This window comes from Ananas comosus, linkage group 8 (assembly GCF_001540865.1).
Source record: "Ananas comosus cultivar F153 linkage group 8, ASM154086v1, whole genome shotgun sequence".
Classification (NCBI taxonomy): Eukaryota; Viridiplantae; Streptophyta; class Magnoliopsida; order Poales; family Bromeliaceae; genus Ananas; species Ananas comosus.
The window spans coordinates 9,495,143-9,510,687 of NC_033628.1; the positions used below are offsets into that span (position 1 = coordinate 9,495,143).

Below are 15,545 nucleotides of genomic sequence, written 5' to 3' on the forward strand. Positions count from 1 at the left end.
CACGACATGCACAGGTAACAAAGTGTAGGCCCATCGGTCGGCCCATGGGCCTTTGTTTCCAGAAGAGCTCTAGCCCAGGTGTGTAACCAAACTGGCTCATTTGCAACTCACAAAGCATAATATTTCTTTCTAATTTCTTTCTTTTTAGGTGAAAAATATATAAATTTTTCTTGGAGAATTTTACTCTTTGAATAAATTTAGACCGTGGAGTTTTGGTGGAATAAATTAAAGATAAATTGAACAAAATAAATCAAAACCATAGAGTGTAATTTTAATATTAAAAACTTAGGATAAATCTGGAATCTCGATTGTAGGTTGTAATTTAGATATTAATAAATTTGTACTGTAAAGTTTTAATACAATAAATTGATTGATCTAAGATAAAATAAATTTAGAATAAATCTAGATCGATGGTAAACTTTCTTGCTTCAAAATTTCACCATTTGGTGCAATATTGTTGTGTGGATAGTATTTTAGTGTAGTTACTTGCGTGTTGCAGCGAATAGCTATTATCGATTTTTTTTTTTTTTCTGATCATCCTTGATCGGCTTTTTTTTTTTTTTTTTTTTTTTTTTTTACGTTATATTCAGTCGACAATTCAGTTGACTTGCATATGTAAGTGGGAAACATATATTTAAGTATAGAGTGCGGCTAGGATGCTTATGGAAGCACGGAGGGCTCCGTGCTTCCACTATGTTTTCGATGTTCGGACTTTCGAATCAACGATCGGCTCCATTAGACTTGATCTAGAGTATTTGAAGTATCTAGAAAATAAATTTTACGATTTTTCAATATCATTTGCCTAGTGATCGAAGTGGCTCAAAATCAATGGCTGAAAATAAAAATCTTACAAACTATGATGATATGACATTAAAATTTTAGATCAAAGTTATTGATCTTGTTTTATATGGTATAAAAAATTTTCTATCAAAATTTCGTGTGATTTGGATATTTCTACACCGTTAAACTTGCAACCGGCTCACCACGGCCATTAAAATTATTAATTTTGAGCCCCTTCGATCACTAGTCAAATGATATCGAAAAATCACAAAATTTCTTTTCTAGGTACTTCAAATACTTTAGATCAACTCTAACGGAGCCGATCGTCGATTCGAAAGTCCGAACATCGAAAACAACTTGAAAGCACGGAGGGCTCCGTGCTTCCATAAGCATACCAGCCCACTCTTTAAGTATAATCAATAGGTTAAAAGTTTGGCAAAGATAAGAAAACTGATATAAATCAAAGAATTTTTGAAATAAAAATATACATAAGTATTGTTGGAAATAGTAATCCATACTTAAATCTAAAATTTAGTTGGATTTGTCATCTATTATGACTTCATAGCTATATATATAGCTAGGCGTGGATTAATTACATGAATCAGTCATAACAGATATGGCCACATAGGGTGTAATTAGAGACTTATTAGTTTAGTTATCTTCTTCCTCCTCCAATATTTTTTCTCTATATTATGTTGTCCTATTTTACATTCTGGATTATGTAATCGGTACTAGTATAAATACCGATTTCAATAATTAATAGCGGAGCAAATCACGCTTCCGACAAGTACACCATATATGCAGAAATGTAGGTGATGCAGGAAAAGAGATATGCAAGCAGGCAAATATGCAAAGATGGATGCCAAGAAATCGACACACCGTATATCAATATATCAATTCAACTACTAAGAAAATACCCGCCAGAAATAAACAAAGTATATATCAAATATACACAAAAAGTATGTACCCTTAAAAGAAAGAACCTGCGGGAGACATAGATATAGAAAAATTTATTATTGAAATATAGAAAGAAAAAATTTTTTAGCAATAATATAATGCTACTTATTTATTATATATTTTTATTAAATTTTTTGAATTTTGTTGAAAAAATTACTTACTAATTTCAAGAATATAGAGTTTTGATTTGTGCTATCGGCATAGGGACTGTATCGTGTCGATATCTTGTTGGCACAGAAGGTCTTTTATTTTCTGGACGAAATGTCTAATGAATACTCGCTAAAGTCTACTAATTAAAATATAAGGCTAATTTCATATATATTCATCAAAATCTTCAAAATATGACAAATACTCCTACAAATTTTAAAATACCACAAATACCCCTCTAATATAACTTATTATGGCATGAATATCCCTACAGTTGCCGTCCGCCGTTCAACTTGATGGTAAAACCTGGTATTTGAGAATAGTTTAATATGTGTTAAGTTGTAGAATAATAATTTTCCTTGTTCTAAAAAAAAAAAAAAATTCACCGTAGACAACATGCGTTAAGTTTTAGAATAACAATTTTCACCGTAGACACCTCCAAGTTCTTTTTTTATTTTTCTTTTTGGTACTCGAATGACTTTTATCAACCAGATTCAAAATTTTATCAGATTCATGAGAAATTTTGTTGAATTAAAATATTTTAAGCATGAACAATTAACAACTAATAGCTAACAGAGTGAGTATTAAAAAATAAATCAATTAACTAACTAGAAAAACTTAAATAGAAAAATTAAAAGTTAAGTGGATATCAATTAAAAAAAAAAGTTGATAGAATATTTCATAATGCCATTTTTTTTAATTGCAACGCCTTAACTTTTAATTTGTAGTTAAATAATTTGGTCAATTATATTAAAGATATTACTAAATTTAAGAGTGGCGCAGGATTAAATTTAAAATTTTATTCATTAATCAGCGCAAAGAATGTAGGAAAATCAATAGCTAATTGTTATCAGAGCGACTAAATGTAATAAAATATTTAACTTAACTAGCTAATAACTAATTAGAATTACTCAATTCAAAATAATAAAAAGTTAAAAATAATGCTAACTTAAAAAAATAGAAGTTGATGAGGCTGTTCCAAAATAGCTTATAGCTAGGGGTGTCAAGCGGGTCGGGCACCCCGTGGGTCCAGCCCACAGCCCAATCCGGCACGGTGGCCTAGCACGACCCGACCCGCATCCAAGTGGGAGCGGTGCCAGGCCACAGGGCCGGACGTGACCCGGTAAGGCTCAGTCCATTTAGGACTGGGCCTTGGCATCAGACCGGCCTTTTTTTATATTTTAGGATAAACTTCAAATACCGCCCATGTGGTTTCATATTTTCACACTTTAATATCTTGTGATTTAAAGTATACTAGTGTAATAACCTACGCAATGCGGCGGGCAGATATTGTTGTAGCAAAATCTTTTCTTTGTATAACATTTTGAAAATCTTCGAAACCACTTTTACAAAGTACAAACTATAACTACATATTTCATGCATGACAGGCATTGCTTTCCAGCAACATTCTCTCCAGTTTCCCCATTCTTACCATTAATAAGGAAATCAGTTTCTACCTATAGTGAAAAGAAATGATTAAATTATCATCACTCTTTCAAGATCAAATTATCAAAATCGAATTAATAAGCAAAAAAGTAGAATTGCTTAACATCAAATAGTAGGAGCTCAAACTTATTGGTTTCTTCTTTTTCTTTTTCATCCCAGCACAACTTGGCTCACCAGACTTAGCAACTGCACAAAACAAGCATGTCATACTCAAAATTAAACAATTCCCATAAATCTACTATAACTACAGATTAAAAGAGTCGAGACTTGCTGGTTTCTTCTTTCTCTTTTTCATCCCAGCAAAACTTGGCTCACCAGACTCAGCAACTGCACAAAACATGCATGTTATACTCAAAATTAAACAATTCCCATAAATCTATTATAACTACAGATTAAAAGAGTCGAGAAAGTAAAGCACTTAAATGGTTAGCACTCATTAGAAAAAAGGTTAAACCTGTTAAATTCTCGGTCTTCTCAGCCAACTTATCCACCTCATCTGTAGGGTCCTGAATCACCACGTTCTTCTTCTTCTTCTTTTTCTTCGTAGGGTCGAAAGGTGCAAGCTGTACAATCATCAGCACCAAATAAATCAAATATGACTACCTAAACCACCATCAAAAGTAGCATAAATATAAGCCTAAAGAAGCTAACACTCAAAAAAGTTAAAACATTGAAACTAACCCTATCTGCAGAAATTTAGCTTTTTCCCAAAGCACAGACAGAGTAGTACTTTAGCAAATTACTTTAAGAACTGAACAAAATAATCAAATAGTAAGGAAAAACAGTTCACCTCTGGCATCTCCTCTTTCATTTGTGATGTGTTCTCCTCCGCCATATTGAGCACCTACTCAAATTCTCAAAGTACCTGTAACCTGATCATAAGAAACGGATACCTAAAGAATCAAAAATGTGAACTAACCCTATTTACTTATTTCTAGTCCCAAATCTAACCAAAATATGAAGAAAACAGGAACAAAACAAAGGAGGAAAAAAAAACCCAATTACAATTTCAAAGATTGAACCAATCAGACAATAGGAAATCAAAAATTTTAGAGCATTATGTTTATTTAGAGAAGCAAGTGAGGGTGAAAAATAACATGTAAAGAAGGTCTGGATGGTAAAAATGAAAGCTAAAAAAAAAAAAAAGGAGATCCAATATCAATACCGTCGCCAACAGCCAGCCAGCGTCTCGAGCGGCCACGGCGAGATAAGACGATAACATTTATTGCACTGGGGCGAGAAGCGAAGGAGGTGCCGTATGAAACGGAAAGGGGAGAGGGATGAGGCGGCGGAGTGGGGAGAGGGAACGACGTATCGTACGAAATGATGAAGGAAGAAGGAGCGTGCGGCGGAGAGGGGAGAGAGACCGCACTGCTGAGAGAGGAGAGGAAACGTTCCATTTGAAAAATACGGAGAGAAGAGAGCGGGCCGGTTCAGACGCATGGTTCGGTTCAGAGAATCGTACGAAAACCACATAGAACAGAGAGCGGCGGTTCGGTTTAGCGGCGGTTCGAAAAAGGATTAGAAGAGGGAGAGGAGAGACAATTAAGTTCAGAAAAAAAACCTTTTCGGTTCAGATAGACGGTTCGATTCAAAAGAAAAATAAATATGGATGAAAGATAGGCTGCCACGTGGCAAAGTTATTGGGGATTCATATAGAGTAATAGATTATTTCAATACCCTACAGTCCTACTTCAAATACCGCCCATGTGGTTTCATGCTTTCTCACATTAATATCTTGTGATTAAAGTATATTATTTCAATACCCTATGATTTTATTTTATTTTTTTCGTCAACGACTCAGTTAACTTTTTGTTAAATTATATACAAAAAATTTCAAATACCGCACCTATGGTTTACCGAATTTTTACTTTAGTACCTTGTAGTTTATCGAATTTTTACTTTAGCATCCTGCGGTTTAACTTTGTCACTGATTTAACAAACAAATTAATGAAGGGGATAATGAAAAGAGAAAAATAAAACCACAGGGTATGAAAGTAATACATTTTAAACCACGGAATACTAAAGTGAGAAATCGCGAAACCACATGAATAGTATTTGAAGTTTTTCTTGAATTTTAATAGATTTGTATTTGTTTTAATTTTTTTAAAATTAATTTAAACTATTCAAGTTTTTTCAGAAAAATATTTAAAAAGCCAGGTGAAACTTATTTATTTAATAAAAAAATATATATATTTTATAAAATCAATTGAAAATATTTTAAAAAATAAAATTAAAATATAAAAAAATATATATACACTAATATGAGTTGGCCCTTTGCCCTTTTCAGCCCAAAAAATTTAGACCGTGTTAGTTCGACATGGCACATATTACACCCCAACCTTTTTTGAGGGTTTTCAATTTCCATGCATTTATAATAGGGGTAAATAGACATTTGACGGTGCTAACAGCTAATTTGGGGACAAAAATTTTGTGGGCATCGTCTCCAAACAATTTGTTTGGGGACGATGCCGATGGGCGCCGCGTGGTGTCGGCGCCCATCGCGACCCTCGAAAATATTGACAACATTATTCATAAAATATTTTCATATTTTATGAGATCTTGACTCAAATACATTGCTAGAATAATTTCTAGGCTAAATTACAAAAAATCTTTCTGTAAATACCCTCTTTTTATTTTTTTTTTTCCTGACTTTAAAACCTACAATTCGCCTTCTTAAAATTTCAAAAATATTTTCAGGAGATACGACATTAATAGAAAGGACAAAATGACCAAATTACCTTTGCTTCTTCTATAAGAAAAAAATAGTTTTAAAATATAGTTTTATCATTTTGAAGGGTATTTTCGATATAAATTATAAGAAATGAACGAAATAATGATAAAACACTAATGAAGGAGGCTAAATACAATAACTTAAAATGTTGAGAGAATAAAATATAAATTTTTAAAAGTTAGGTAAGGAAAGTGAAAAAATCCAATATTTATCCGGAGATTTTGTGTAATTTAGCCTAATTTCAAAGTTGGAGTCCAATCTAAACTTTAAACCGATTCGGGTTCAATTTAATTGCACGTCGGACTCAATCCAACCGATTATGAATGGCTTATGAGTAGATCTAAAGGCAGGGTCAACACTATTTGGTTTACACTGAATTATAGAACTTTTTGTGTCATTTTGATCCGTTCGGTTCAGTTTGTTTTTACAAAATAAAAACGGACAAACCAAATTAACATAAGTAATTAATTTTTTTAATAATTTTAAAAATTAATTTAAAATTATAGTTTATAATGTTTAATGACTTTTTATCTTCAAATTAAAGGTTTCAGACAAAATTAATTATGTTTATATACTTCTTTTCTCGTAGTTAATTTGTTTTAATTCAAAAAAAAAATAAAATTATCAAATTTTCAGCCCAAATAAAACGCGACTATAACTCCATAAGTCCACCGGTTCGGTTTTGCAAAAAGTCCTAAAAAGCCCGCCGCGCCTAACTGAACCGCTCCGAACCGAACCGAAGTATCTTCGCCCCGATCTAAAAAGTCGAAAGGGTCCCCTTCTAGGGTTTGTGTTCCAAGCTCTTCACCCCAAGAGGAGAGAGAGAGAGAGAGAGAGAGAGAGAGAGGGGAAGAGGATACCTATCGCTTCAACAATGGCGGACGACGATTACAACGACATGGACATGGGGTTCGAGCTCTTTTTTCGTCCCTTTCCTTCCTCTTTACTCTGTTCCTTACTTCGTCCTGATCGGGTTGAGTAGAAAATTTTAACTATTCCATGTCAAGTTCCGATCTTTGAATGGATTACGCCATGGTTAAGTAGTGATTGATCGAGTCATGCATACTACATGTGGGTGATTAACTTCGAGATGCTCCAATATGGTATTCACCATGGATTTATTTGGTGAGGTTTTGTTTAATCGCACTAAACAACCAAGTTGATGCACTTTTTTTAGGGTGCTATCTACAGCTTTGTATCGTTTGGTTTAAAGAAGCTCTAAGAAGGTTGAGGGGGGGTGTGAAGAGTGTTGTAGGATTTCATAGGAAGGGTTGCATGCTAAGCTCTAACAATGCATGCTAAGTTTGATTTCAATGACAAGGTTACTTTAATGGTTCTTTAGAAAAAACTTTTTAGTCTTGTGGCGTTTTAGGTTTGCTTAGAGTCCCAGATTGAGTCCTAACCAGCACAACCATTTAGGGTCATTTATTAAGGGTAAAATCAGATAGGCATTACTTGAACTTTGGCGCATTTTGAAATGAAGACCTCAACTTTAAAGATTTGATTTTTGTATTCAATTTTCATATATATATATATATATATATAGAGAGAGAGAGAGAGAGAGAGAGAGAGAGAGAGAGAGAGAGCTAGGCTGGTATGCTATCGGTAGCACGAAGGCCTCCGTGCTACCAAGTTGTTTTCAATGATGCGGCTTTCAAATCAATGATCGGCTCCGTTAGATTTGATCTACACTATTAAAAGTATTTGGAAACTAAATTTCATAATTTTTCTATATCATTTGGCTGGTGATCAAAAGGTCTCAAAATTGACAATTTTAATGGTAGATGTGATGCGTTTGTGAATTTAACGGTGTAAAACAATCCAAATCTGATGAAATTTTTATAGAAAATTCTTTTCACTATTTAGAGTAAAATCAGTACCTCCGATCTTAAATTCAAGTTTTTTATCATTATTTTTTATGAGATTTTTATTTTCAGCTGTTTATTTTTAGACTACTTGTTTGATAGGTCAATGATACTGAAAAATTATAAAATTTAATTTCTAAATACTTTAAATAATGTAGATCAAGTCTAACGGAGCCGATCGTCGATTTGGAAGCCGCATCATTGAAAACAACTTGGTAGCACGGAGGGTACCGATAGTAGTATACCAGCCCCCCTCTCTCTCTCTCTCCTCTCTCTCTCTCTCTCTCTCTCTCTCTCTCTATATATATATATATATATATATATATTATTTCTGTACTCCTCTATGTGCTGTCGAAATTAGTGGCTTCTCTGAAAAAGTTACAGATTATCCCACCATAGAATTTTTCCTTAAGCTGTATGATGATTCATGAAAAGTTATAAACAACATTCAGTCCTAAACGAGGGGCAGTGAAATCATAAATTAGTGAATAATTACATTGTAAGTTCATGTGCCTATTTAAAGTGCCTAATAGTTCATCTGAATGTTTCTTACTGTGCAGAAAATCTTCCCAGGTCTTGAGTTATTTATGACTTTACTTTTTGCGGTCACTATGTACTGATTTAGTGCATTTGATGTAACATATTGCATTTATATGGTAAAACTTGGGTGAGTTGCATGATCTGTGAAGTGCCTTAATAGCCATTCAATACGAGTTGGGGCTTTTGGCCTGGATGGAGCTTACGCATATCTGTTATATTAGTAAAGCTATTTGAATAGCTGATAGTTTATGATGTTTATAGAGAGTAAATGGTGCGTTATGGGGAGTGAGTATCACATAAAATTTATTTTGACTCACAAGTTTCTGTGATAGTCTTCTTGGAAAAAAGTTCTACTTAGTTCTCTGTTAAGAGTAGTTCAGTATATGGCCGTGAGTCAATATCAACTTGTGCTACATGTAAACTTACTCTATCTCATTTTGTCAATTTTTGTAGTAGGCTGTAGCATAATTTAAGTGTTTTCAACATTTTGTTATAAACATGAGTGCAATGTTATTACTTACACTTGATTTATTTATTGTTTCTTTTCTAGTTACACAGGTTGTGTCCATGTCCAACTCACGTCGGACTCGGGATGCACTTNGGGGGGGGGGGGGGGGTGTGTCCTCTCCACTTTAGGAAGATTTCCCAAGAGTCTTAATAATAGGAAATAGGTTTGCTTCCACCCTGTGTATCTTTATCTATAATACACCACAACCAATTAAATTACATATATGATCTATAATATTGAAGATACACGCACACAAATTAGACATGCAATATGCACGTCACACAAATTAAAGAGCAAAAATTTTATCGAGTCAAACAAAAAATTTATTTGACATCCAATAAAACCTTAAACCACAAATTTAATCCTAAAACATGATCTCAAACCTTAACCTAGCCATAGAATCGTCGTGTTGATAGCATCATCGAGGGTGACAACATTATCGTCCTTAAATGCCGGATCGAACCTTATGCCAAGACCTCGATCTTGTCCCTGCTGATTAAGATCTCCCGCCTCTGTCGGCATCAGCGGCGGAGACCCTTCAAGAGCCCTTCGATCTATGAATAAGGAGGACCTTCTCTGCAACATCTATGGCTACATTGCCGTAGATGCCCCCAGCGGCACAAGGGCGACGACGGCGTCAGCAGCGGTAGCGGTAGAGGAAGGGGCCTCGAAAGGTGAGAGTGGGGTGACGGCCAAGGAGGAATGTTAGGGTTTTGTTGGGGAGAGGAAGATGGAGAGGGACAGAGATGGAAAGAGCTTCTGGGAAGGAAAAGGAGGTCTGGGGTTTTGACGTGGAAAATAGAGCGGGATTCTGCACATAATCTTTGTGGGAAAGAGAGAGGATTCATTAGAAAGAGAGGATTTTTGACGTGTGATTTCAGAAATTGAACCGATTAGGAAGAATTAAATAAAAAGTGACTGATATTTTATTTGTTATCCGTCCGATGAGATCCAACAGTTCACAATAAGCATATGATAGATAATATAATTAAAGAAAATGTAAAAAATCAAATGGTTGCCGTATATATAACATGGATTGAACGGATGATGTCATAAGAACATATTTGACATTATATTTGAACTAAGAGGTATTTTTGAGGGGAAAAAAGAGAATAACTCCCTCTTTTTAAAGGAGTATATGCATTTCGAGAGAGAGAGAGAGAGAGAGAGAGTACGACTTGTGTGCTATTTGGAACATGGAGGTTTCCGTGCTTTTAAGCCATTTTCGATCATTAAACTTCTGAATAGATGATCAGCTTCTTTAGACTTGATCTAACGTATTTGAAATATATAGAAAATAAATTTTGCGGTTTTCGATATCATTTACCTAATGATCAAAAGGGTTTAAAATCAACAAATTTTAATGGTTGATGTATGCCGTTTGTAAGTTTAATGGTGTAAAAGTATTCAAATCGGATGAAATTTTGATAGAAATTTTTTTATATTATTTACAACAAGATTAATATTTCTGATTGAAAATTTTAGTACATATCATAACCTTTTGTAAGATTTTTATTTTTCAACCGTTGATTTTGAGTCCCTTTGATCACTAGATAAATGATATCGAAAAACCCATACAATTTATTTTCTAGATATTTCAAATATGCTAAATAAAGTTTAATGGAGTCGATCGTCGATTCGAAAGTTTCATTATCGAAAACGGCTTAGGAGGGGTTAAGGTAATATATTTTGATTCATGCACCAACTTTGGAGGGCGAGTAGTTATAACTTATTTACTAATTTAAAAATATTATAATATTGTGTATAATATATATAGAATATCATATTTAAAGAATAATATTTTATTTTTGACCTTGCCATGTCCATATCCTAATTTTTTTTGAAGTTGTCAAATTGCTATGTCCAAGTCATGTCGTGTCCTGTGTTTGTGTCTGTATAACATAACCTCTTTTTGAATTTCAAGAGGTCTCACAAAATTCCTTTTATTGTTAAAATTTCTATACAGGTATGAAGATGAGCCACCAGAACCTGAAATAGAGGTATGAAATAGTATTCTTTTAAATCAATTAGTGTGTATCTTTTTCTTTTAAATAGAGAATGAAAGAAACATCTCATTTGTGTAGGAAGGAGCCGAGGAAGAGCCAGAAAATAATGAGGATTTACCTGATGATGTTGTAGGTGCAGAAACAGAAGAGAAAGAGCAGGAACCGGCCGAAAGGCCTCGTAAAACATCAAAATATATGACAAAATATGAACGTGCTAGAATCCTTGGGACACGTGCTCTGCAGATTAGGTATGTATTCTCAACCATCCAAGCTATTGAGAGAGTCCCTGCTAATTAATTTTCTATGAATTTACTATATGTTATTGTTTTGGACAGCATGAATGCACCAGTGATGGTTGAACTGGAGGGTGAAACAGATCCTTTGGAGGTTTGATCCTTTCTTTTTGTGTTTTCCCCACATCCTGTTTGTTAAAATGAATGTTAGCTCTATGATTGTTTCTTTTTTTTTATTTTATGTTTTTTCCTTCGTGAGGTGTCACAAGAAGACACATATTATTGTTAATATGAAACGGCGATCAGTGTTACCATGCTCTGTCGGCATGGTTTCATTTGTCTCTGTTCGACCATCTAACATGGTCAGTGAGAAGAAATTTTCTTAGGCTTATCATACAATCCTGAGTAGTTCAGGGGATAAGTGCAATATGGTTACTGTTTACTCAAATGTGTGTACAGCTCTTTGAATGTTTAAGTTGGAATTGAAAACACCGTAAGTAAAAGCAACTAAAGAATCCCCATATTACCCCTTCGTGCACATGGATGTCTATGTAATACATAGTCAATTTAAAAATTTAAACATCTTTGGAAACTAAATTCTTTAGAACAAGCATTATATTGTTTTTCTTTCTTTTTTCTTTTTTTAACAAAGTATTATATTGCTATCTCATTATGTTAGCAGAAAATAAATGGTGAACCTAGTGGGACACGGTTATGAAAATATTGCTATCTCATTATGTTAGCAGAAAATAAATGGTGAACCTAGTGGGACACGGTTATGATAATAAAATCTGGCCTACGGTCATGATAATAAAATCTGGTACTTGAAGAGGGAGAGTCCAGATTCAGTGGCTCTAATGAGTGTCATTATTGATATGTTTTCTTGGTTTATTTTCTTTTATCAACAATTATTCGAGCTGTTGTCATTTCATCTGACATTTACATTACTTTTAATAATCTTAGATTGCAATGAAGGAACTTCGAGAGCGCAAGATACCCTTCACAATCAGGCGCTATTTGCCAGATGGAAGGTAGTTAGATTTGTTCTACTTGGCTTATCATCATATCTTGATATGCAGCAGATATGTTACAGTGTGTGTGTGCGCTTATCACATTTTGTAACAGTTACGAAGACTGGGGAGTTGATGAGCTTATCGTGGAGGACTCGTGGAAGAGGCAAGTTGGCGGGGACTGAGCCGTCGTTTTCCATGAATAATTCGAGAAATGTCCTATGTAGTTGGTACCGTCTATTTGTCTATACCAAACATGTTAGTGGCCCATAGACGCAGAATCGATAGGCGCCTCAAACTTACGCAGCTGATTCTGTCTATTTTGCTATCGTTTCATGTAAGAAGCATCTCGAACTAATTATGGTTCAGTAGGATGGTTGAACTTGGCTTCTGCTTCTGTATAACGGCTGGTGGAAAACAAAACAAAACAAAACAAAACAAAACAAATCTCTATCCGTTTGGTTCGGGTATAAGCAAGAACTAGCTATTACAGTGATAGGTACAAGTATGAGGATAAGAAAAATAGCGTTTGGATAAAAATGGGGTTATTTTCGGGGATAAGAAAAATAGCGTTTGCATAGATAATATGGAATAGGAAAAATATTGGGTAGTTTTATATAGAAAATGGAGGTGTTGTTGGGGGTAGTTATATCCGGTTATTATAAATAACTGAGAATTACTATTTTTGGATAAAAAATTAGTGTTTGGGTATAAGGGAGGATAATGGTCTATCCTTATCCCTATCTCCTAACCAAACACTGCCTTTAGCACTCATGTGTTTCCTTTGTTTCGGTGACTTTTATTGTTTGTGCATCCAATTTTAGGAAAGGTCCTGTGCTGTTGTACTGTTATGAAAATTTTTGGTTACTGTGCTCTCTTGTTGAGTGTGGGGCTAAAATGAATTATAATATCTGCAGAGGGAGCCTTGAAATCTCTTTTTCTGCAAGGTGGAAAAAAAAAAAAATGTTAAAGTATTTTGGGGCTTCTCACTAATGTTTACAAAATGGTGCTAATTGGAGAAATAAATAGTTGCTGCTCTGTGGAAATTAATTTTAACAACAAATAATTAGTACTTCTTGAAATTAAGTGGTTTTAGTTAAAAATTTTACGGATTTTATCAAGTTCATGGTGGATTTTACTATATTGAATATTAACTTCAATTGCTTTTTAGTAAATGAAACTAGGTTAATTAATGGTTAATAACTAAAAGAGTTGTTAAATTTAAACTTAATTCTAAGTATAAAAACTGAAATACAAAATTAGAAGTCAAGGGATCTCCATACAATTTTACCAAAAAAATAAAAAAATACTTCCACATCTTTTTTGAACCTTTTAAGAGAAAATTAAAGTGATTGACTATTATAATTTTAAATAAGGTCTAATAAAGCTTTTTTTTATATTAATATGCAGATATAGGATTTTTTTTTATATATTTTCGATAGAACAGAAAAATATACATCTTTTTAATATAAAGAATATACATCCTTCTAACATTAATAAAGTTGTCTGTAAGCCGGATCGGGTCTGGATACTTGATAAACTATATCTGTATCCTATTATATCCGTATCCTAAACAGAAATGGATAGGAATATATATATATATATATATATATAGAGAGAGAGAGAGAGAGAGAGAGAGAGAGAGAGAGAGAGTTAGTCTAGAATACTTGTAAAAGTATCACCCAAGTGTACTTGTGTGTTTTTAGTCATTGATGGAGAGATGTGAGGTTGAGAGATGGTGTTAGGTGGAATAGTGTTTGATCCAAGGAATTAGTAATAAAAAAGTAGATCATGAAGAGATGAGGTTGAGATGATGGTGGTAGGTGGAATTAGTGTTTGATCATAAGGACTATTATAATCAAAATAGATCCAATAGACTAAAACACACAATATCACTTGTGATACTTGTAAAAGTATTCTAGCCCTACTCATATATAATATATATATATATATATATATTTATATATATATATATATAATATATATATATATATATATATAATATATATATATGCTGGAATACTATTAATAATACGAGTGACTTAGTGCTATTAAGTTTTCTACTCTTGAATTAAAAGATGTGCGTTAGGATGATATAGCCCCCTAAAGTTGAGTGATAGTTGGTTGAATAATATAATCGAATGGATGAAAATACTTCCACATATTTTTACCGAAATTCGAAGTCGAGGATCTCTATACAATTTTACCAAAAAAAAAAAAAAAAAAACTTCCACATCTTTTTTGAACGTTTAAGAATATAGAAATTAAGAAAATTAGTTATTGACTATTATAATTAAATAAGGTCTAAAGCTTTTTTTAGGCCTTTTTGCATAAAAATCACTTTTTGGGCTTTGCAAAATCGGGCCACTTTTTCATTTTTGCAGATTCGCCCGCCTTTTCAGCAAACTGACAAAAATGCCCTTATACATTTTTCCTCTCTTCTTTTTTTTTTTCTCTCGTCCTTTTTTCTTTCTTTTTCCACAGAGACGTCGTCGTCCTCGGCCGTGCTCGCCGTGCTCGCCGCCTCGTCGCGAGGCTCCATGGACACCGCCGCGCGTGCTTGGAGCGGAGTGACCCGGAGTGGCGCCCAACCGACGCCGTCGACACGTCCGGCGAGGGCCGGTGGAGCGCGCAGCGGCGCACGCGGGGGAGGGCGGGGGCGAGGCGGAGGCCCGGGGCGGGCTGGCCACGCACGCAGATCCGCGGGCTTGAAGACCCGCGCGTGGAGCTCACCCTGTCCTCGTCTCCACGTCGATGACGCCATGGCGCGGAGCTCGAGGACTAAGGAAGCTCCACGGACGCGCCCGGGGCGGGCACAGCTGCGCAATATGTCCTTGGCTGGAGGAGGGGCGGCGACGAGGGCGGAGGCAGAGAGAGAAGCAGAGAGAGAAGCAGCAGAGGAAGAAGAAGCAGCAGAGGAGTTAAAAGAAAAAAAAAGAGAGAGAGAGGCAGAGAGAGAAGCAGCAGAGGAAGAAGAAGGAGAAGAAGTGTTAAAAAAAGGGGTGGAAAATGGTGTAATGGTGCAAAATGGAATAATAGTGTAATGGTGCAAAATTGTAATGGTGTAATGGTGTAATGGTGCAAAATAGTGTAATGGTGTAATGGTGTAATAGTGCAAATGGTGTAATGGTGTAATGGTGCAATATTATAATGGTGTAATGGTGTAATGGTGTTAAAGAGTGTAATGGTGTAATGGTCCAGATTGCACCATTTAAAAAAATTTTACACTATTTTTTTTTTCCCTCTTTCTCTTCTTTTTCTTCTTCTTCCTCTAGATTGCACCATTAGCTTTTTTTTTTTCCTCTTTTTCTTCTTCTTC

The 15,545-nt window shown here is 34.5% G+C and overlaps 1 protein-coding gene and 1 long non-coding RNA gene across 2 annotated transcripts; one reads left to right on the top strand and one right to left on the bottom strand.

The window, feature by feature from the left end:
* LOC109713644 lies at positions 3,608-4,601 on the bottom strand. Its single transcript, XR_002217136.1, has 4 exons — positions 4,496-4,601; positions 4,121-4,202; positions 3,785-3,893; positions 3,608-3,657 (listed from the first exon to the last, which is right to left on the bottom strand). It is a non-coding gene; the product is annotated as an uncharacterized LOC109713644 (long non-coding RNA).
* LOC109713553 (DNA-directed RNA polymerases II, IV and V subunit 6A-like) lies at positions 6,818-12,673 on the top strand. Its single transcript, XM_020237663.1, has 6 exons — positions 6,818-6,973; positions 10,944-10,977; positions 11,062-11,231; positions 11,319-11,370; positions 12,180-12,247; positions 12,342-12,673. The coding sequence occupies exons 1-6, from the start codon at positions 6,939-6,941 to the stop codon at positions 12,409-12,411; spliced, it is 429 nt and encodes a 142-aa protein (XP_020093252.1). The 5' UTR covers positions 6,818-6,938; the 3' UTR covers positions 12,412-12,673.